The 23309-nt window shown below is 42.3% G+C and overlaps 1 protein-coding gene across 1 annotated transcript in view; it reads left to right on the top strand.

The window, feature by feature from the left end:
- The first annotated feature begins 1996 nt into the window (after positions 1-1996).
- The window catches only part of LOC149081396 (QRFP-like peptide receptor), a 40761-nt gene continuing 19448 nt past the window's right edge, over positions 1997-23309 (top strand). The window contains exons 1-2 of the mRNA XM_089238213.1: positions 1997-2160; positions 10510-11092. Coding sequence (XP_089094339.1) covers positions 10614-11092 — 479 coding nt within the window. The 5' untranslated portion in view covers positions 1997-2160; positions 10510-10613. The remainder of the gene's footprint in view (positions 2161-10509; positions 11093-23309) is intronic.

Genomic DNA, 23309 nt, shown 5'->3' with positions numbered 1-23309 from the left:
CTGATGTCTGCAGGATGCTCTGTTAATGGACCGACAAACTCAGAGGGTTGTCAGTAGGCATCAAGAGCAACAAAAATTGAAATGGAATATCGTGCCGCAAACCCCGTTGAGAGGGTGAAAATCTCGAAAAACGCATGCAGGCGCTGAGTCCGGAGGAGACGAAAGGCGGATGTCAGTTGATCGCTGAATACGTTTGTGGGATCGCTCACCATATCTATAGCCACTAGAATAAGGGCTCCTTATTCCTTAATAATACCTATCAAGTCGCCTTAACCATATGTGACATAAGCAGCGTCGCGAAACGCATGCGCTGGGGCAGGATCACGCGCTGCGGATGACGTAAATTATGCGGAAGACATGAAATGTGGTATCTTCGAGCGCGTCCGGGAATCGTTTCTACGTCGTTGTAGACTATGAAATGACGTTAGAGGCCGCCACTTCCAACAACTCCTGTAGTAATTAATCAAATAAATATTTTTGTAGTTATTGTTATTGTACTTTTTGCCGTTCCAGCGTGACGTCCAAACCTGCATGCGTTTTTCGTGATTTTCACCCTCTCAACGTGGTTCGCGACACCATGTTCAATTGCAATTTTTTTTCCCTCTTAATGCCTACTAATGACCCTCTGAGTTTGTCGGTCCATTAGAAGAACACCCTGTATAAGACACGGTATCTGACACGAACCCGGAGAAAGCGTTTTTTTGCAAATCAACAAATAAATATACTACTTCCCATCACAACCTATAAACGGCAATCATCAAATTCCAGCTTCATTGTTCACGCGGGAAAGGAAGGAGAGGGAGATCAAAGGAGGGGGAAAAAAACCTGCGCGAATTTCGCGAAAAAAGGTAAGAAAACAGTACTGCGCCTGCGCAGATACTGCAAGAGGCGTGAGATCCCATTCCAATCGAAAATTTTTGTCTTTCGCCGCTGTTGCCGGAAGTCGCTAGTTGAAGATCACTGCTTGTGGACAAGGTTCTCGCACTTCCTGTGTAATGGGGGGTCAAGTCAGTCTTGCGAGTACAGACATCAAATGATGCGCGACTTGTTTAGCGCTTCAAATCACTTCCAGTGGACGACTGGCCTTAGCCTTCGTATACGAACGAAATCAAATTGTGGTTTTATTTTCTTTAATTTCATCGATTTTGGCAACTTTGCCTACAACTTTTTTTGGTGATAATTTGCGATGCCTCGTACGAATCCCGATTTCCGGCATTTTTATGAAAGAAGTATCGGTATTTATCGCGTCGTACGTATTGATACTTTTCTACTGGAACACCTTTAACACCAGTCGACAAGGCCACCACAAACAAGGCCATTTTAACCGAGTCTGACCGTATAGGTTTCTGTGCTATACTATATTATCATTCACTCAACTGCACAATGCATGGCTAGAGTATAATCACGTGTGGTGCCCGTGATAACTATATCAGATAATCCCGCTATTCAAGTACGAAATTTAATAGTTACGACCAACTTTTTATCAGAGAAGATACGCTGAAGATCTTCACTTTTTCCGTAAAGATACGCTCCGCAAGAATAAAAGATGTTAGAAGCGTATCTCGTTCTCTTTTCAAGTGAGTTTTATGGACCGCGAGGAAATGATTTTTACGACGATATGCGCGAGCTTTTTCACGAATGTGCTGTTTTTCTATGGAAGTGAGGACGAGATTGACTTCGAGCACCTTTTCTCAGCACCCCTGGCACTTGTTTCCTCTTATATTTTTCGCTCAGTCGAACGGCTACTTCTCTTCTTGTGTGTGGAGGGAAAACACACACACAGAACAAACAAGGAGTTGAGTTGGTTGGAGTTGCGCAGTGGGAGTTGTATTCCGAGGATATGGCAAAATAAAGAAGAAAGGAGTCCCTTCAGGAAATATTTTTCCCGCACACACTCGCACACATGCGCCAAAGTTCTCGGTGATGTGGATTCAGATGATGAGGATGGTGGTGCGCATTCAACAGTTGGTCTCCAAGACTTCCGAGTAAACAGCGGTCTGCCTCGTTTTCTTTACCTCCAGCTCCTCTTATGGACGAAGGTGCCGAAAGATGGCGAACTTTATGAGCGAGGAATTTTCTCGGAAACGTGGATTATTTATCCGCGATGTGGTGAGAAATTGTACATTATAGTGTGGATTGCATCTTAATGGAGATCTTTAGGTGAGTGTTATTTCAGTTACGGCTAATTTATTGAACTTTAATAAGTTACTAATTATATTGAAGTACTTTAAGTTATTAATTTATTGAGCGTTGTTCACATAATCCTGTATAATTATGTGTAAATTAATATCGATTAGGTAAATTTTATGGTAATCGATTGTGGGCATTACGGTGGAACGTCCCATATTGGAAAAACCCCTGGTTTATTACCCAGAGGAGTGTTAACATGAGCAGGGGTCTAAGCGGGCTTTGGACCAGGACGGAAAGTTCGGAGAGGGCGGAAAATTTGAGAAATAAGCGAGCACGTGAATGGCCACCGAAAGAGTGTACAAGTATCACAGGGTTGGACAAATCTGCGAAAATTTACATGCCCCGGGCACGTGACTCAAAAATAATATACATGCCCGAAAAAATTACTATATATTGTTATCGCATTCACTTATTTGATTGTAGAAATCCTTCCCGTCGCTAAAAAGTACGCACAAAACAGCTTCATGTACTGTAATAATTATTCACATAATTCTCTTCTCATAAAAAAAAAATCATAATGAGCGCACAAATTGTTGATATAAATCATTATCGGAATCTGCCTTATCACTACTGTGAATGTTGATACAGTAGAACCTCTCGATAACGGACACCCATTGGACAAAAAGTTTCGTCCGCTAATGGGGAGGTACGGTATACAGCGGAACCTCGTTTATAGGTTCGCAATTAGTTCCTACACATTTTAATGGCAAAATGTATATGTGTTACTGTGTGCAAAAGTGATACACCGGTGGTTATGCATAAGCACCAATCGTTTCGATATAAAGGAAATTTGATTAAATTTCACTACATTTATCACTTTTACTAGTGATTATGCATAATTCCCAAATAAAGGTGGCAAGACCTTTCTTCTCTTCATTAAACCAATTAATTATTTTTACCCGTACACGATACGCGCACTACACATGATTTGCAATAATAATTTGCAATTCATAACAACATTAGCGGTCTTGTAATGTTGTCTTCCTTCACACGTTATGAACAGACAAAACTGACATTGCCATTCGAATTCAACATCCTGGACCATAGTTAAGTTAATTAAGTAATTAATGAACGATTTATCGTATTAACGAGAGATTGGGATCAAACATAATCTTAGTTGAACATGATCAATGACCAAAAATGAATAAACTAGAGTTTTAACTCTGTAGTCTAGTGCAGTGTTTCTTAAACTTCTTTTGCCCGTGGTCCCCTTTGAACCACATTTTTTGTCTCGTGGCTCCCCTGTCTTACCCAGAGTCTTGGAAACTCATCTAGAAGTACGATCCTTTATACGTATTGGATTTTTTCAGTAAATTTATACTGATCGAAAATTTTGCAAATAAGATTGGTCCCCTAACCACTGGGCTAGAATTTATTGAGCTCCCGGCTAGTCCAAGTTCTATTCAGGGCCGTCTCAACATCATGGGGCTCCCTAGGTAAAATGATGCTATGGTAGTCTCACACTTAGGTGTAAATAAACAGCCTACATATTCCCTACTTATTTTCAAAATTTATTGTACTATACAAAATATCATGAGGTGGGGTCACTTATGGACCTGAGACCCCGGGTTTGATCCCCTCACAAGAGTGGGACTGACAGAGCTGCAGCCCGGGGGCCTGATATAGTTTTCATCATTTTTTTGTTTTTTCACACTACATTTAATCTAGAGGGGCCTGGCGAAAAACCCCCATCCTAGGGAACCTGCTGCAGAATGTAGGCGGTGAGTCCCGGGTTTGTCCATGCCCTAAAATGGCCCTGGTTTTTTGGGTAGTTTTGTTGGATTCTGTAAGTGTCCAGTCACTAATATAAAAGTTTTTTTTTATTTCTTCACACCTTAATTTTTCTTCTCAGCTCTCTGCAGCCCTCCAAACCACCTGTCATGGCCCCTTTCTCAATTTTCTTCCGTCGCCCCCTTGAAGTATCCCAGTACCACCAGGTGGCCATATGACCCCCGGTTGAGAACCACTGGTCTAGTGGACTAGGGCGTTCACCCGGAAAGTGAAAGGACGCGGGTTCGATGCCCCGCAGGGGCAGTTGAATTTTTTCTCTCTTTCCAAAATATATCTCCGCCACAGCCAGTTGTGTTAAAAAAAAAAACTTCATATGGTAGCGGAGAGTGACGTCATCCTTGTACGAGTCGCCATCTCGTGGCAGCGGCAGCAGTTGTGAGCTTGGCCTGAGTCTGGTCCGGCCGTCCATGTACGGTCCCTTTCAGTGTACACGAGCTCCAAGGCTGAGAGATTCGGTGCCTAATTCGGTGAGAAACACTGCGTTGTTTTTTTATCATACAGTGGAACCTCAACTAACGGAATCTCCTCCCCGTTAACGGACACTTTTCTGATTCACTTTCCGGGTGAACGGGGAGGAGATTCCGTTAGTTGAGGTTCCACTGTATGATAAAAAAACAACGCAGAGTTTCTCCATCTTAACTCGTCTTACCGTCCCTTGTCAGAATTATTTTTCCTATCCTCCCCCCCTAAGACGCTTCATTAGAATCAGGATCAAATCTATTAGTTTTTGGGCTATCAATACTGATAATCCATCATGAAATTAATGCCGTCACTAATTGAAAAATCTAATACCAGCTAATTATAGTTTTCCGCTCTGTTTGTGTCTGAAAAGAAGTCGGTAAGTTACTGTCATTAGGAATTACAGCCGATTTACGTGCCCGGACCAGATTTCGGGCAGTTGCGAGCAACGCACCAGTTCGCAAAATATTAAGGGTCGTAGAAATAGATTTGACAACATAAAACCACCTCGCACCTGCTTAACTACCTAGGTCCTAGCTGGAAATTAAATAATAATAAGTAGTATAGCGTCCTTCCGCATATTTAAGCCGGGTTTTCCTAGGGAGCAGGTTTTCTGTGCCGCGCGCAACGTGAATCGCCCAGCGCGACACGCCTTCCACTCACTAATAAGAAAATTAGTGTGACTGTTTTCCTACAGAGCTCAATACGCCTCACGACAGCGCTTTACGTCGGGCGTGATTGGCCGACTGCTTCTGGAGGAGTCAAATGCGTCGTGCGCCGCGCGTTTCGCCGATGTTCTCTTCGCTCTTGTGTGTTTTCGTTCCCTTCCCTTCAAACCGGAGCATGCAGACGACACTGAGTAGCTGAGGCCATGCAGCCGCCCTGATCTGATGCGCCATGTTAGGGAAAACACAAACGCGTAGCGTAATTATGCAACACGTTTCTGCCGGCGCGAAATCGTCTAATTCGGTTCACGCGGCGCAAGAAACCTATTCCTTGGAAAACCCGGCTTTAGGAGGTACCGTCAACAAACCTTATTATGCGTCCAGGAAAAGTCCTTAACCGAACCCTTTTCTTCTGGACCGGTTATGGAAACATAATAAGGTAAGTATTACCGTAACATAATAACATTTCATGTAAGGAAATAAAAGTTTTTCTTCTCCCGCGAGCATCTCGGTACTCATCGTGCCCCCCCCCCACCCTCCTATTCTGGAATCAGCCCCTACTCCTAGACTGAGGTCTTTTGTGTGGGGCCTCCTTTATAGTGTAAAAAAAAAAAAAAGATTTCTCCCGAACCCGCGTGCTAGATCTCTGCTAGCCCTTTCCCTGAGACAGTGGGGGGGGGGGGGCGTGCGGTGATCACGGTGCTCACTTGAACCATTGAGGACAGATGCTTGATTTCGTACTCAGAAGATATTCACTGACAACTCAAATGAACACCCTACGATGCAATGAACAGTATCAATGAAAATTTCAGTTAAACCGCATGTCAAGGGAGCTCGTATCTTCTGGAGATGGTCGTAACCAAACCTCTTGATTCGTGAATGTGCCTCCCAATAGGTCGACGGAGCTCCGACCACGTGTGTCCCAGCCATGATTTCAATCGGGCACGGCATGGGCACCACGTCCTGCAGTAGGGCCCTAAGTCTCTCCGCAGAGTGCTGGCAGACCTACAACATGATATACGGACATAACATAAAAATTCAAGGGGAGCCTCAGTTGAATAGGGGGTTCCACGATGAGATCCGTAGAACAGCCTCATTATCATCGAAGGCTCCGCGCAGCCTTATAGCTATCAAGGATTCTACGAGAAATTCTGCGTTGGAAAACGCTGTACTAGACTCGATTCCTTACCTCTCTTCAAAATGGTGACCTAATGGATCACGAGATAAGCTTACAGTTTTAATAATTTATTTCCAATATCATCAATTTTAGTCCCCCCCCCCATAGGGCCCCTATGTAGGCTCATTACTTACCTAATTTCTGTATTGAACCCGCACATAAGAGAGATATGGTGTACAGACGGTTATAGTGCGGAAAGGCCCCCTTTGTTGCCTTTGATTTATCACTCTCGTCTCCGGACACAACAGAAGCAGTTGCTCATACCCTTGGATTCGCCAACGTGCTGGGAGACCCTCAAGCTCGATTTGATACAATGAACGATTCGTGTCGGGCTATTCATCCGTGTAATAAATGGCGCCCGGTCATCCATCATTCGTGATAGATTGATTTTCATTATGGGGTCATCGATTTATGAATACAATATCATACGACGGTGTGGTTGGTGACATATTCAATCGATCCAAAGAGGGCATAAACGGCAGGATCTCGGTACAGAGAACATGGCAAGGATGCATCACGTCCGATTGGAGAGATTTCCAGCCGCTGTTGGGTACCTCGATGGCTTCTCGAAGCGAAATTGTGACCCGATGAAATGGATTTTGGTGGTTTTCCAAGTCGTTGGCGCGGCTGCACACGTAACTACAAGTTTGACGTTAAGCATGCATGCTCGCATGTGCAGTTTCCATTTTGACACCACACGGTCTAACAAAGAAAAGGGTGTCCCAAGGGAGACGCCTTCATAAAGTTTTGAAAAAATCACCACTGATTCATTGAAATTTGCACAAAAATGTGAGAAAATCTTGCGGAATTGTTAAGGGTCGCAGAATGTATTTGAAAACACATCAAGTGCAAACATATATGGTCAAATACAGCACATTCAAAGAAAGAAAGAGAAAACGCTGGGGTAGAGAGGACGTATCATAGACAAGGTTCCACAAATTCTCACGTGAATACGTTTTCTGTGCCGCGTTGTAGGTGCTGAAATTATGTCATTATCATATCGGCTTTGTCTTTGGAGTTGCCACAAGAAACGGTACCAATGTCTGTCGTCTGTTTCCGTTGTGAACTGCTCGAGATACAGCGGAAAACCATTTGTTACGAACCAGGGGGGCAGAGCGGGCCTCCCAGAAGGAGATTGGTATTGAAACCGGGATGATATCGTTTAATGCACCTCTGCAATGTGCATCTGAAGAAGCATGGGTCGGAGATACGGGAAGGCATGTCCCGTCCCCAGCGTCAAAGCAGCACCTCCTAGAGATGAAAGGCCTCAGCACCGCTTGCTCTAAATGTCATTCAGCAAGTTTGCCACATTTTGGAACACGGCATCCTATTTCGTTTCCTTCTTATTTTGGCGTAGAATCTTCCTGATTGGCTCACAAATACCGCATAGTGATTGGATGTGGGGGCATACAAATTGCCAATTCTGAGCTCGATCATTTCTTTTCCGCACAGAGCAGGGAATATTCTTGACTGATCTAACGTATTTGCGTATACATGAATTGACATAATCTTCTCCCCCCCCCCCCCCAGCAATCATCGTTTCCCCCACAGACTTTCAAGTCTATCTCCGCCTATGATCTGACGGTGCTATTGCTTTTGAGTTGCTTTAAATACTTCCCCAGATACGAGTTCAAGGAATTTCGTCACGCAACTTATTGCGAATGCTACCAGTATCGCCAGATGGCATCCGTGGCGCAGCGGTAAGATGCTCGTTCTTCCACTGAGAAGGTTAGCGTCGAGGTCCACGGGTTCTAATCCGGACATCGAACATTAGAAACGAGTTCTTTACCTACTGAGAGCCTGGGGGAGAGACCACCGATAGATGGTGCTTGCATTTCCCACCAAACTGCATTCGCTCGATATATGATTGTAGTTGCGGTAAAGGACAGGGTGGGCAAAAAGTCCGTAGAAACTTTAAAAACCGAAATAAAAAACGGTTTGCGCAGGGTTAGCATCACTGGTTCACGGGGATTCCTTTGACAGGAGGGGGAAAAAAACCCTAAAAACAGCCGATAGGTGGCACTGGTACGAACTACTTTGTGCAAATACGCAAATGAGACGGTAATAAGAACTTGCGCTCCTAATCCACAACCAGTTCACCGTGTATGTGTACCTGCTGCACTCTGCCGTTGCTGGATTTGTGACTTGCCTGCAATGTGTCGTCCCCTGTGGTGGTGGTGCTCACGTGGAACGCATACTGCTGTAATAAACGATTTGGAGACATTCTGTTCGTTATTTGCGTGTCTTTTCTTTGACTTGTGTACGTCAGCGCTACCTATCGGCTGTTTTTTATTCTTGTCTTAAAAAAATTCCTGTGACCTAGCGATGCTAACCCTGTGCAAACCGTTTTTTATTTCGGTTATTTTTCCGGTTTTCATTAATTTTTAAAGTTTCTTCGGACGTTTTGACCACCCTGTTGTATCGTCAGGTGATTTAAAACACGTATTCACGTTACAAAGAGAAATAACTAGTGTATAGAGAAGATGGGGGTAGGGGAAGAATGTTGGTGTTTGTTATAGATGGCGCCAAGCAGCGCAAGAAGCGATGAGTAGTCAACTGTTATTATTTCAAATGTTTTTGCAGCTTTAATAATTTGCATAACAGCTATTTCCCCCCCCCCCCACATGTTTCTGGTTGAGAAGAATGTAGTACTTACTGAATTTTTTTGGGGACGAAACTTCCGCACCTTTTCCTTGTACAAGAACCACCTTGTAATTGGAATTTGTCGAGCTTTGGCGATGATGCGCTCCCTTTCTCAGACCTTTTGTCCTCTTGTACCAGAAGGGAAATGCCAACACGGAATTCTTTACACTGAAGAGTGAAGACTGGCATGGGCCGAACTTTACCTCTTTACGATCACGGGCGTTATATTACGTCCAAACAATAGCGGAATAAATTCAAACAAGAGTTCTCTTTCCACTCTCTGCATTGATTTTACGTATCGCATTCGCCTGAAACTGTTTTTAAAAAAAGTCAGGACTTAGAAGTTCTGTGGATGTGAGGATGAAAAATATGTCGGTTCATTAACAGACACACGTAGGACTGGATGGTGAATCCGTGGCCTTCATTTTTGACAGAACACGTGACTTAAAATTTTTAGTTGGCTTTTTATATTGATTTTTTTCAAGGAACGTTTCGTACCCGGTACATTTCGCCCCTGGAAATTTCGCCTGCCCTGACCACGTGAGTGACCAAGTGTGTGACCATATGAGTGGGTAAGTGAAGAAGTATGTGGCCATATGAGTAGATAAGCGAAGAAGTATGTGGCCCCATATGAGTGGGTAAGCGAAGAAGTATGTGGCCCCATATGAGTGGGTAAGTGAAGAAGTATGTGGCCATATGAGTGGGTAAGTGAAGAAGTATGTGGCCATATGAGTGGGTAAGTGAAGATGCGGCCATATGAGTGACCATAAGGGTGAATGACCATATGAGTGAGCAAGTGAGTGGGTGGGTTACTAGGAGTAAGTGAGAGAGAGTATGTGACCGTACGAGAGATCAAGTCGTTGTGGTCACTCATCCGGTCAATAACTTAATCACTCGTATGGTCACTGACTCGGTCACTGATACGATCATCAACTTAATTACTCATGTGGTCACTCATTGGGTCATTGATACTCTCACTAACTTAATCACTCATTGGGTCACTGGTACTGTCACTAACTTAATCACTCATGTGGTCACTCATACGGTCACTCACATTATTCATACGATCACTCACTTGGTCACTCACATTATTCATACGATCACTCACTTGGTCACTCACATTATTCATACGATCACTCACTTGGTCACTCATACAATCACTAACTCACTCACTTAATTGTATGGTCACTCATACGGTTCACTCGCTCACTTATATTTTCACTCTCAGACGGCAACTCACTCACTTACATTGTTACTCATATGGCAACTCACACAATCACTTGGTCACTCACACAGTCTGTCATTTACTTGGTCACTCAAACAGTGAGGGAAGACGAAATTTCTGTACTGGGGACGCAACGTAACTAGGGAGGGACGAAATGTCGGAGGTGGTCCCGTATTGCAAATAATTTTCCGATCTGAGGCGTCACCTATCGGCAAATTTTCGAGATTTTTTTTACACAATAAATGGTGAGCGACACGTCATTTGAAGTGTCTGCTGTCTGAATTTGAAGTCGAATTCCACTTCAATGAAAATGATGGCATTGTATTGACCTCACGTGGCTAAGGAACTGTTTCTTCCAGGTGCTCATCCGTCGCTCCTCCAGAATGAAGAAATGGATCAATCGATGAATCATTATGGCTTCCACGCGTGAGTCCGTCGGTGTTTCCCCGCATCCACTGTCCCGATGAAGCACAATATGGACATCGACGGTGATCTGACGGGTTCCGGAACTCATCCGTCGACCCTGCTGATGATGATGATGATGACGACGGCGGTGAACAACTCCCCGCCGGTCGCGGAAGCGTCGCCCAACTCGACTCAACCGATCCCTTACCCGGATTTCACTCAGATCTACGCGGTGCGGATGGCATTCGTGGTGTCGTACCTGATGGTGATGGTGCTGGCCGTCTTCGGGAACGCCATAGTGTGCTGCACGGTGTTCTGCAACAGGAAGATGCACACGGCAGTGAACTACTACATCGTGAACCTCGCCGTGTGCGACTTCATGGTCGGGATATTCGTTCTGCCGGTGAAGCTGCTCGAATTCACGTCGCCGGCGTCGTGGCGCATCCTCAACGACGCGCTCTGCACCGCGCTGTCGTACACGCAGACGATTTTCGTGTTCGCCAGCGTCCTCACGTTGGTAGCCATTTGCATCGAGAGGTAAGTAATCAGATTTTTTTGTTTTCAAATCCCACGAATCCGCAAAACAGTTCTGCGATCTCAGAATTATCCGCGCATTTCCACATAAATTAGAAGAGCATATGGTGCAGCGTGTTTGCAGTATATAAGCCCTTGCGGCAGGGGGTGCGTAACCTCCGGTCCACCAAGGGGGTTCCATCCGGCCCGCGAAATCCGTTCTGGTAGAAGGATGTTTTCATGCGATGTTTGTCATGTTGTTCTTTCCTGACAATTTCCACTTGATGTCATTTCTGTTCAGTGCTTGCATGTGCCATGTATGTATGTTTTCTTTCAGGTGGCAAAGGAGCTGAAGCGAGTGATTGGCAACCGAGATCCCACGGGTCCATCTGCGGATGGATTGGTGGGGACGGAGTGCGGTGGTGGCATGGACGGGCGCGGGCTGCCGGAGGGGGACGGACGTTTGGTTCCGTTCTGTCGCACCTTTGGGCGATGAGTGGCGGACGGGGGTGTTCTTTCGGGGACTAGTGGAAGCCGAGGGCCATCGGAATTTTTTTGCTGGGTCGGAGATCTGGCGGGCGTGGTGCCAGTGTGGCTGCTTGGGATGGAATGGGGTCCCGGCGGGACGGACCCGGTGGCTTGCGAGTCGGGGGATGTTCGCCAATTGGTTAAAAACCTGAAATTCACGTTTTTTAACCAATCAGCGTTTTCACACGCAGCACACAATTATGTAACACGTTTCTGCCTGCGCGAAATCGTCTATTTCGGTTGTTCACGCTGCGCAAAGAACCTGTTTCTGGGAAAACCCGGCGTTATGGTCACTCACGATATACAATCCAAATCTCCATAAGTCGAATGTGCAGCTGCCGAGGAAAAATACGAAATTATCGTTAGTTCGACTTACACCGGAGATTTCAGAGAGAGAAAAGGAAACATTTATCAAGATAACAGTGCAATATTTACGCGGACATCGTGTTAAGGGGCCGGTCAAGTATTACGTAAGCAAATTTTTAGCCATTTTGACTCCCCCCCCCCCCTTGTCAGCAAAAGTACGCAAAACTCTGACCCCCTAGTCAGCAAAATTTCGTCATCAGCTCTGCCCCTCTGAATCCTATCGCATATTGGTGGGATCAGAGACTTCCCCTACAATCAAAAAAAGTTTATTTTTAAATGCAAATTTTATTTTCTTCCGAAATTTCAATTTACAATATATATATATATATATATATATATTACATATATTAACGGTTTGCATGTCCCTCAAGGAAAGAAGGTGATATCGCATGATCCAAAAAGCCTCATTGAAGAAAACCCGGGCAACGCCGGGTATTATAGCTAGTAATACAATAAAATAATAATAGCGCCATAAATAAACATGCAATACGATAATGTTTACAAATTAACTTTAAACGACGAGAGAGAGAGGAGGACTATCTCGTGTTGGACGACTTTTAGGGACCCACTTTCTTCCCTGCAAAGTATTCCCTTTGTCTGACTTTGAAAAAGAACGTATCTAATGACCCTGGCATTTGCCTCCTCAAGAGAGACCATCTTGGGATGGTTTGTGCTCTTTAGCAAAGGGATGGACGGTCTCCGAGAGAGCACACTGCTACAGCTTTATTTGATTGATTCTGTTCTACAGAATTTTTGTACAGATTCCTGCATGTTACACATTCTCTCTCATATTATTTGAAGTGAGGCACTTTTCTCTTCCTCGGAAAAGGTACCCTCCATAAGATCTTGCTGTTGCAGGCAATCGAGGTCCATCAGTTTAATAACAGCAGTGTTTCTCAACCGACAGGCCGCAGCCCAGTATCAATAACATATAACAATAAGCCGTGAGCGATTCGCAGAGTTTCATTTTTCCCATTAATTTCTCGTTAGTCGCGTGTATGACAGGGCCTTTCACTTACGCAACAGAGATTTACCGCCAGCTTCCAAAGGTTAAGAACCACTGGTCTACAGTCACCTCCTGGCCAAGCAGAATTTATAAAAAGCAACAACAAAACTTCAAGCGCTCAAACGCGTGGTTACAATGCGACATCTACTTTCGTATCGTAACCAGTCAAACCTGTACACGGGTGTTCATTTTTCGAGTAGGCCTAAGGCACGGACTGTAGGGCAGAATATTGCCCACAATTCCACAAGCAGGCATGTGGGCGAAAGAGGAAAAACCATCTCTCTCTCTCTCTCTCTCAGATCAGTTGAGATGACGTGACAATAAATAAAGTACAAAATTTTCGCTCGTAATGGCGGATCATCTCTCGTTAATCGAATCAATTTTTGCTCGTTATGCGAATTTCTCGTTTATAACCGAAGCTCTACTGTATTTGACAACTTATTCCGACAACTACCAACAATTTTGGTAAGAAACATTGATGTACCCGTATTTATTATTCTAATTTCCCATACTTTTTCTCAATCAAATATGGTCACACCAAGCCACATGAGGTAACTTCATGTCCAGTATTCGATCGAACCTGGTGTTGCGGATAATTTTCCACAAGACTTCGAGGTGGTAAAACAAGAAGCGGTTCGACGGACGAACACAGATTTATTTACAGAACAGCAATTTATACGTATTTACAACGTAATCAGAGAGCTAACAACCTTCTCACAAAGTTTAAACACGACTGACTTTTCTCTCTCTTATTCGAGTCTCTTTGAGCCTGTCTAGCCTGCCATCTTGTGAGTGCCGCACTATTTATAACCCCGGAGAAACTTCGAGAAAAAAGAACATTCCACAAAATTCTATTTCACAGTTTAATAGTCGGCGGCGGCACCGTACGGAGGGGTTGAACCAATGTCTGGAGGGACGTTGAATCACTGTTTGGAGGAAGAGGACTTTCTAGATTTTTCTCTACACGCCCTGCCTCCACCAATTCACCACCAATCACAGTCATTTTTGCCAAACCGGTATCAACCGATTTCGATATTTCTGAGAGCCATCGAATTTAAACATCTCTGAGGGGGCGCGGTAGCCAGGTCGATAAGATGCTCGCCTAAAGTACCAAAGGATGTTTAGAGGTATCGCGAGTTCGATACCCAGTTCGTCCTTGTCAGAAAACTTTCCTGACACAGGAGTACAACAAAAAACGGCGACTTGACCGCAGCAAAAAATTGCTACCGCAGGGAGTCCCCCATCGAGGGGGTTAGCGCACCAACCTCTCGATGAGTATAAAAAACAAGACTGCCGTTCGGAATCGGCAATAAATTGTAGGTCCCGGTCTAATTAGCCCTCGTGTGCAGAAAAATGACCGTGGTGCGACAAAAATGATCAAATGAAACATCTCTGATTAGTGTCTCTCGATTATGTAAAATTTTATAATGTTTGGGGTGTTTGGGTAGCATATCATCAGCTACTTCCCTTAAGACCCCTTGTTTTTCGGACTGTGTTGTGTTTTATCTCGGTGAGCATTCATTTCGCAAAGATTTGTAAACAATATTCTCCTGGCTTTTTCATTCTCTACACATACATACACTATACACCTTACATACATATGCACAAACTTGTCTTTTTCCTTTAGTCGCCAGACAGCCTGCAAAGGCTGGGCAGCGACGGAAACGTTCAATTCTGGTCTGGTATGGTATTCTTCAAATGGCCTAAAAATGGAAATATCGCCGGCAAATATGGTAAGTCACACAATCCGTCCTCCCTAGTACAGGAGGGGTTTTCAGAGGAATGGCGTGATTATTAGGCTGACCATATTTCCTAGAGAGAAATACAGGAAATTGGAATTCTAAATACGGGACAGCGACAATTATCGTCAAAAATGACGCCAAAACCGAACAAAGTTGCCAAATATTATTGAAATTACGGAAAAATCACAATGGCGGAAAATGAAGCATTACTGCAAGTTGCAATGGATTAAAATGAATTCCACGAAAAACAACGCTCACCAAGGCAAATGTGGGAGATTAATATTCTGATATAAAGTTGTAATTATCATAATATAATTTATGAGTTGAAAAATAATTTAAATTTTTGACTTCAATAAAGAATGAAAATTCAAGTAGGCTTCGTGCAAAATACAGGAAAAACCGGGACACTTTTGCCCAAAAGTCGGGACAGCCAAAGATACCGGGACTATCCCGGGAAATACGGGACGTATGGTCACCCTAGTGATTATCGAAATACCTCTGCGAGAAATCCGAAGTTGAAAAGTCTGTAAAGATTAAATTAGCTTACAGCACCATCTGCTGGTAAAAACTTTGAACTAACAATGAGACATTTTTAATTTGAGTTTGCGTCCTGTTCTACCAATTTTTGCTGTAAAGATCATTTTTTCTAATAACAAGCACTTTGTTGGTGTTGTATACCACCAGTTCATTTTTCGACAGGCTATATTTAGTTATATATAATTCTTAAAATCTTTTACTTGAAATCGGACCTTGAACAGCAAAATATCAACGACATTGAGTGGAGGCCAGCTTCAACCGTCGCTTTAATGGTGTTCGTAACGGTTTTCTGTGCAAGTCAAGATGAATTCTTGCAATATCGCTGGTTCTAATACCAGTGATACTTTGTGTGTGCTGTGATCGACCAGTGTTTCTTCCCCCTCCCCAGTGCATACGTCTGCCCCATATTTTCCCTTTTTATAGGTTTCTGAATGCACTTGGATAGCGTGGATTTACAGCTGGAAGTGAAACAACGACACGCATTGACAGTGTGAATCCAGGAGAGGCTTCGACTATCATCGATTTTTTGTTCGAGTTGTGGTCATCAGTGGACAAAAGAACCCTCAACCTGTTTTGTATTTCAGTGTCGCGGATCGATCTGTGTTTTTCCGCTATCTGCGGTTGTTTCTTTTGGGCGAGATATGTATGTTGTGAAGTGAAACCCGGTCCAGACCAGAGACGTGGCTCATCAGGGGTAAGTCTTTGCTTTTTGAGTGCTCACTTAAAATGCCCCTTCGTTGTCCCTATGCCGATCCGGCGACAATCGCTGAAATTGTGGCTTTTCGCCGGATGGCAGAGAGTTTCGTTTTCGAGGGGAATCATAATTTTGAGACACTGACAGAGAAATTTCTGCCTTGGATTGAGAACATGTATGATTTGAGTAACGATGGCATTAGTGATGAATGTTCTGTGGTTGATCAATTGCAAAATCTGATAACATATTTTGTTGAGTTCAAAATGTCACATAACAATGATACTGTACTCAAAAAACTAATTAGTACAGGTTGTTAATTTTTTGGAGATCTTGAGGGTATTGATTGTGTTCATAAGCTGTCTAACAGCTTTAAGAAAACGCCTGTAAACTTGGTAACTGATCCTGGTCCCAAGTGTGCTAAATCAATTCGTAAGAGTAAGAAGGTAATGGCTGATAATTTATGTGTTAAAAACTCTGCTACAGGTAAAGAATTTGTGAATGGAAATGTTTCAAAGATAAATGATAAGGTAATCAGCCCAAATAATATTTATGATTGTGTCAAATCAATCGATAATTCTGTATATTTATGTGATAAAAATGACTTTAATTTTGAAAATAGTGTCAATGATATGAAACCATGTGATAATGTTAAGATGGTATTAATTCATGATGCATGTATCAACAAATCGAACGAAAATGTTATCAAATCAGTTAATGGTTCCATGTATGTATCAAACAGAGTTATTCATGATAATGATCATGACAAGTGTGGTGTAAATGAAAATCTAGCATTTGATAATGATAATAGTAACCCAAAAGTCAATGTTAACAATACAGATGTTGTTGATGCTATAATTCTGGGTAATGTGGTCTGTAATGATGAACATGGTATCAATGATGTCAATGTAACCGATTGTTTGGTAAAAGAACTTGTCATGAATAATAATGTCACACTACTACCTAATTCTGATGTTGAGAAATTGGGTAAATTTGTTACTATCAGTGAAGGTTGTGATGATGATGATGCCAACTTATCTGATAATTTGGTGAAGGCCTCAATCAATGGTTTCAGTAAAAAGCGTCATATTTCAAGTAAATGTAAATCACGTAAGCATAATGAAGCCCTTAAAAAAAAGTTGAAAAGATGTGTGTTATCCAAACTTGTGTCATCTCAATGCCCAGTGCCGAATGAGTGTGATAAGCCTCAGCAAAAACGATCGGACTCTGACACTGATACTGATCATGATGATCCGGCACTAGTAAATAGGATCACCAAGGAACTTTCCGACTGTGTTAAGTTATCTAATTCAACGGCTAATCCAGTTTTGCCATCTGTAACTGGAAATTCAGTGATCCCTGACGAAGGCAATGGCAACGAAAAAAGCAGATTCAACGTGGGAAAATTGAAAACCAAGAACTCTAAAAGTGACAAGCATGCTAACAAAAATATCACTGTTGCCAAGGCCCCTCCATCGAATGCATGTATGGCAAAAACTTCAGATCGTTATCTGCCGTCTCTTCAATCCAGGATCTCGAAAGAGAAACCGGATCCAGCACTTGGTTCCATGGTCACAACTGACGAGCCAGATAATCACCCAAAATTGACGAAGTCACAGAGATCAAAAGCTAGAAAAAAGGCAAAAAAGATGTCTACAAGAGCAAATGAGGTGATGCTCTCCACGGGAATTAACTCCACTGGAGCTACTGCTACCCCCATATTTGAAGATAAATCAACAAATGAGTTTGCAATCGCTTCAACAAGTCATCGAAGTCCAGTGAGAGACTCAGGTGGGGTTGGAGAGTGCAATGCAGAGTCGGATTCAGTGGAACCGAGTAGGGTAGAATCTAGAATTGACAATGATTATCCTAATGGTGACAACGATGAATTCACTCAAGTCAACAGAAGACGAAAAAAAGTCAATGTACCCCAAATTGTCTTATCCTCTTGGGGATCCAACTGGCTTGCAACCTTTCGAGATATAAAAAACAATTGTGAATTTGCTCCAGTGTCTAAAACGACAGAGAAGAACATTCTGTTAAATTTATTTAGTGAAAATGATCACAGGAAAGTCACAAGGTTCTTGGACGATAACAGGTTCGAGTATCATACGTACCAAATGAATAGTGAAAGGTCCTTAAAATTTGTAATACGTGGTCTACCAGCAAATGTTAACCACTCTGACATCACTAATGACTTATCAAAACAAGGATTCGATGTGATAAAAGTATGCAATCTCAAAAACTATACTTCAGGAAGAGTACTCCCGCTCTTCTTGGTGGAAGTTCCGATCAACTCTAAAGAAATTGCCAACTTGGTCGACATCGACGGGGTTCCAATAGAGATTGAAAGATACAGAGGAAATCGTTTTCCCTTGCAATGCAGGAACTGCATGAAATTCGGACATACAAGTTATTTTTGCCATAATCAAGCCATATGCGCATTTTGTTCAGAAGGACACAGTACTAGAAGCTGCTTGGTTAAGGGAGATCTGAACAAGATAAAGTGTTACTTCTGTGGAGGCCCTCATACAGGAACGTATTCTAAGTGCCCTGCCAGACCTGCTTCCACAGGTGAATCTGGAAGAACCTTCATCTCCAAGCTTCCACCTTCGCTTCGAGATTTCCCCCTTCTAGGCAGCGTAGGAAATAACGTAGTTTTAGAACGAGGAAGAGACAGAAATGGGGAAAACAACTTTTCTGAAAATAAGTTGTCTACTAAAACGGAGTCAAATCCTTGGGTCAAGGCTAGTACAATCCCGTTGGTATTACAACGTTCTGTAGATGAAGTCTTAAAGGGACCACATATTCTTGGAATAGGCAAAGTGCATCTCACGGAAGCCGATCTGGTCGAGGAGCTGAACAGAAAGTATAACGAAGCCGAGCAAGTGAAAATATTAGATTACAAAAATAATCAATTTGGAATTAATTTCACAGATGTAATTCATGAATTCAACAAACATCTTAATAATCGTGATGATTCTTTCGGCGATCACATAGTTAAGCCGTCTGAACTTTCCAAATCTTATAATAATTCTGTAAACAGGCAAATGCCAGTACCTTACCTTGTCATTGATGAAACTGATGTCATTGATTCGTCTCTACATTCAGTTCGTATGTCTTCAACTACTAATGAAACAGTGGAGAATTCACAGAAGAAAAACATCGAGAACTTTTCCAATGTTGTGCGAGAACTTTTGGTCAATATGGGCATTTCTGAAGATAAGGCTCATAACCTTATTCAAATTCTGATTGGTTTTATTTCAGCGCTCAAAAATTAATACACCAGTGTCAACTATCAGCAAACCGCTGAAAATTCTGGCATGGAATGCCACTGGGCTTAAACAGGAACTACAAGAATTCAAACAATTACTCTATGACCTACAAATTGATGTAGCACTGGTTTGTGAAAGTTTTTTAAAACCTTCTCATACTTCCAATATCTCTAATTTTATCTGTTTACGTGAAGACCGTCTACATGGAAGGGGTGGTGGAATTGCGGTGTTCGTTAAAAAGGACATTCCTCACCAAAAACTTTCGATTCCTTCTTCAACTGAAATGGAAGCTTTGGCAGTAAACATCTTCATCAACAGATCACCAATAACCATTTGTGCAATTTACAAACCACCTAATAACCATGTTGATATCAATCTCCTAAACTATCTCGTTAATATCAACAATCCGGTACTAATTGCTGGCGACTGGAACTGTAAAAGCCCTACATTCTTCAGCCATTCCACAAATAGACAAGGTAGAGTTCTAGAAAGATTTTGTAGGAATAATTGCTTGTGCATTCATTCATCGAACATTCCAACCAATTATCCTACTAGTCGATTTTATCGACCCGATGTTCTGGACTATGGAATCTCCAAAAACTTTAGGCACAACATCTTTTTCGAAACAACTGCCAAACTTAATTCAACTCACAACCCTATTATTTTCACCATCGATATAACTAGACCAAAGGATATTCCATATCAACTGGTTACCAACTGGGAAATCTTCCGCTCTACGCTGGAAACATTACCAGTGTGGAACTCAGCGGAATTGACGACGAACTGTATTGAAAATGCAGTAGTTGATGTGACTGAACAAATTAAAACAGCTATTCAAGCCTCTACCAGGAAGATTAAGGCAAAAGAAAACAGATTTGGCATTTCGGAAGAATTACGGGACAAAATCAGACTAAAAACTTTCGGGTCCGAAAACTCTGGCAAAGATTTAGAAGACGGTCTGACAAAACCACTCTAAACAGACTAGAAAAGGAAATAAGACAAGAAACAACTAAATATGTCAATGAGAGATTCACTCACTTCATTGAGGAGGCCACAGCATCCGATGGCTCACTTTGGAAGGCGTGGAAAATCTGTAAACGAAAATCTCCAGCGGTGGACAAAATTACAAACGAACAAGGTCAACTGTTGTATACAAATGAAGAGATTGTTGAAACGTTTGCTGATAACTATGAAAAGCAATTCATGCCAAACAGTCTGCAATCTCGAAGTATTGCTTCAGCTCATCATGGAAAAGTTCAAGAATTCCTGGATAGAGTTCGCTCGGATGCCTTGCGCGGAATGGGTGCTGCCGGTTTGACCAATGTTGACGAAATCAGGGGCATGATTAACAAACTCAAAACTAAAAAAGCTTCTGGTCATGATGAAATTTCAAATCTCGCTCTTAAAAATCTTCCTCTTTCTATCCTCAAATCATTCACTAATATATTTAATAGCATGCTTCAGACAAGCTATTTTCCTAATGTCTGGAAACTTTCTATTGTCAAACCTCTTCATAAATCTGGAACTGACCCACTTTTCTCTCAAAACTTCAGACCTATCAGCTTACTCAGTAACATTTCTAAAGTCTTTGAACGTATCTATATTTCACGTCTTGACGCTTTCCTGTCCTTCAACAGCATTCTTCGAAGTGAGCAGCACGGATTCAGGCGGGGGCATTCTTGCGTTACTCAGCTGCACAGAGTTACCGAGTTCGTGATGACTGCGTTCAACTACAAGGAACATGTCTGTGCTCTCTGTCTGGATATATGTAAGGCCTTCGACAAAACGAATCACACGACCTTATTATCCAAACTAATTGACCTGGGTTTGCCTGACTATTTCATCATCTTTTTAAACAGTTACCTTTCCAATCGAAGATTCCAAGTCAAAAATGGCAACTGTCTCTCAACTGTTAGACCAATAAGAGCGTCTGTCCCGCAGGGTTCTTGTTTGGGACCACTGCTCTTTGCGTTATACATCAATGACTTCCCAGCTCCTCAGCGCGGAATGCTTGGTCTATTTGCTGACGATGCCATCCTGTTGACCAATCACAAAAAAGGGAAAAAATGTATTGAAAATTTACAAGAATCAACTGAAGACGTTGAGGACTGGTGCCAAGACAACGATATAAAGTTGAATCATCAAAAATGTCAATATATTCTCTTCACAAGACGGTACAAGTTTCCAAGAACTCCCATATACATCGGCAATACGGTGTTGACAAGAAAACTCCAAGTCAAGTATCTAGGTTGTATACTAGATAAGTCGCTCTCATTTTCTCCTCAGGTGATGTACGTAAGAAATAAGGCCTCACAAGCAGTTGGGATGCTATCCAGAATCACATTCCCACAGGCCAGGCTAACATTGAGGAATAAAGTAATTCTTTTTAAAACTATTATTCGTCCTATTCTGACATATGCTGCCCCAGTGTGGGCTCATGCCAGTCTTGCAAATATGAAACGTTTACAGACACAGCAGAACATCATTCTTCGTCAGTTTACCAGAGCCCCCTGGTATGTGAGAGGAAAAAACATCCGTAAAGATCTTGACTTACCACTAATCTTGGACTATATTAAGGAGCTTGCCAATGCTCATTTTGACAGGCTACGATCTTCTGAACACCCGCATCTTAGAGAAATTGTCTATTATGACCCTAGAATACCCACAGTACACTCTAGGCCAATGGACTTGCTGAGCGTGGATTGGGTGACGAATTGATGTAATTTGCAGAACATTTTCATGATTTTGATTTTTTTTTTTTTTCAAATTAATTTATCAATCTAATATCAGTTTTGTTTGATATTGCGGATGCTGTGATCGCAATTCAGAGGCATTTATATGTTGTTTTTTTTCGCAATTAATAATTTTTCTCATTTATTCATAATTTGCGCTTGCATAAAATGGTGCATTTGGGTTCGTGTCGTGTTGAAACTGATGTTATTACAATACAGAGATGGTATGTGTCATGTCTTCATTATAACTTTTTCTTTGACGTTTTTGATTATGGTTATATGACTGATGAGGGTTCAACAGTACCTCAAACATCTCTGGTTAGTGTCTCTCGATTATGTAAATATTTATAATGTTGGAGTTTTTGGGTAGCATATCATCAGCTACTTCCCCTAAGACATTTCCCCCTTGTTCTTCGATTGTGTTGTGTTTTATCTCAATGAGCATTCATTTCGCGAAGATTTGTAAACAATACTCTCCTGGCTTATTCATTCTCTACACACACACGCATACACTACATACCTTACACACATGCACAAACTTGTCTTTTTCCTTCTCATACCACCCCTGGTGATCTGTAAGTCGCCAGACAGCCTGCAAAGGCTGGGCAGCGACGGAAACGTTCAATTCTGGTCTGGTTTACTTGAAATCGGTTGCCAATTACTGAAGCGTAAAGTCAAGGATGGTTGCTCGACTGTCCCTAACTTCAGTTCGGTCAGATTCCCTCCTTTTTCATTTGAAGTAGGGGGTGCACATGCTCGGGGCGAATGCGGCCCGTTAAAAGGTTCCATTCCGTCCCCGAAAGTGGCTCCGGAAGAAAAGTACATGCATGCAACACGATAAAAATACCTAGGCTGACCATATTTATTCCATAAAAATACGGAATATCGCCAGAAGGGTTAAAAGAAACAAGTAAAGTTGCCATTTACAGCGGAAAAAATTGTCAAAGGCAAATAAAATTGTCAAAAAAAGCCACTTAATTGTCAATCACAGTCGAAAAATTGTTAATAGCAAGTAAAAATGCCAACTGTCGCTAAAATTGCTGAAGAATTCGCAAAGAAAAATTCCAAATTGCGAAGTACTGCTGGTCAAAAAATGCAATTCGCCAACAATAAACAGTATGCATTTCGACAAATACGTGCGACGACAATATGTGCTAACATAATTAATTATAGCGTGCGAGAGATAAGTATATTTATTTCACTATAATTAATTATGTTAGAGTCATAATTATCATCATATAGTTTATACATAAGTCAAGGAAAAAAATAATCTCAATTCTTGGTTTTGAAAATTCAACTGCGCATTATTGAAAATGGGGGGGGGGGGGGGGGGGAACGGGATACATTGCACAAAAAGAGTTGGA

This window comes from Pholcus phalangioides, unplaced genomic scaffold, assembly GCF_987345545.1.
Source record: "Pholcus phalangioides strain wild (caught in Gottingen) unplaced genomic scaffold, Ppha-v1.0 ptg000010l_1, whole genome shotgun sequence".
NCBI classification, from domain to species: Eukaryota; Metazoa; Arthropoda; class Arachnida; order Araneae; family Pholcidae; genus Pholcus; species Pholcus phalangioides.
This window is presented reverse-complemented; position numbering and strand designations above follow the sequence as displayed.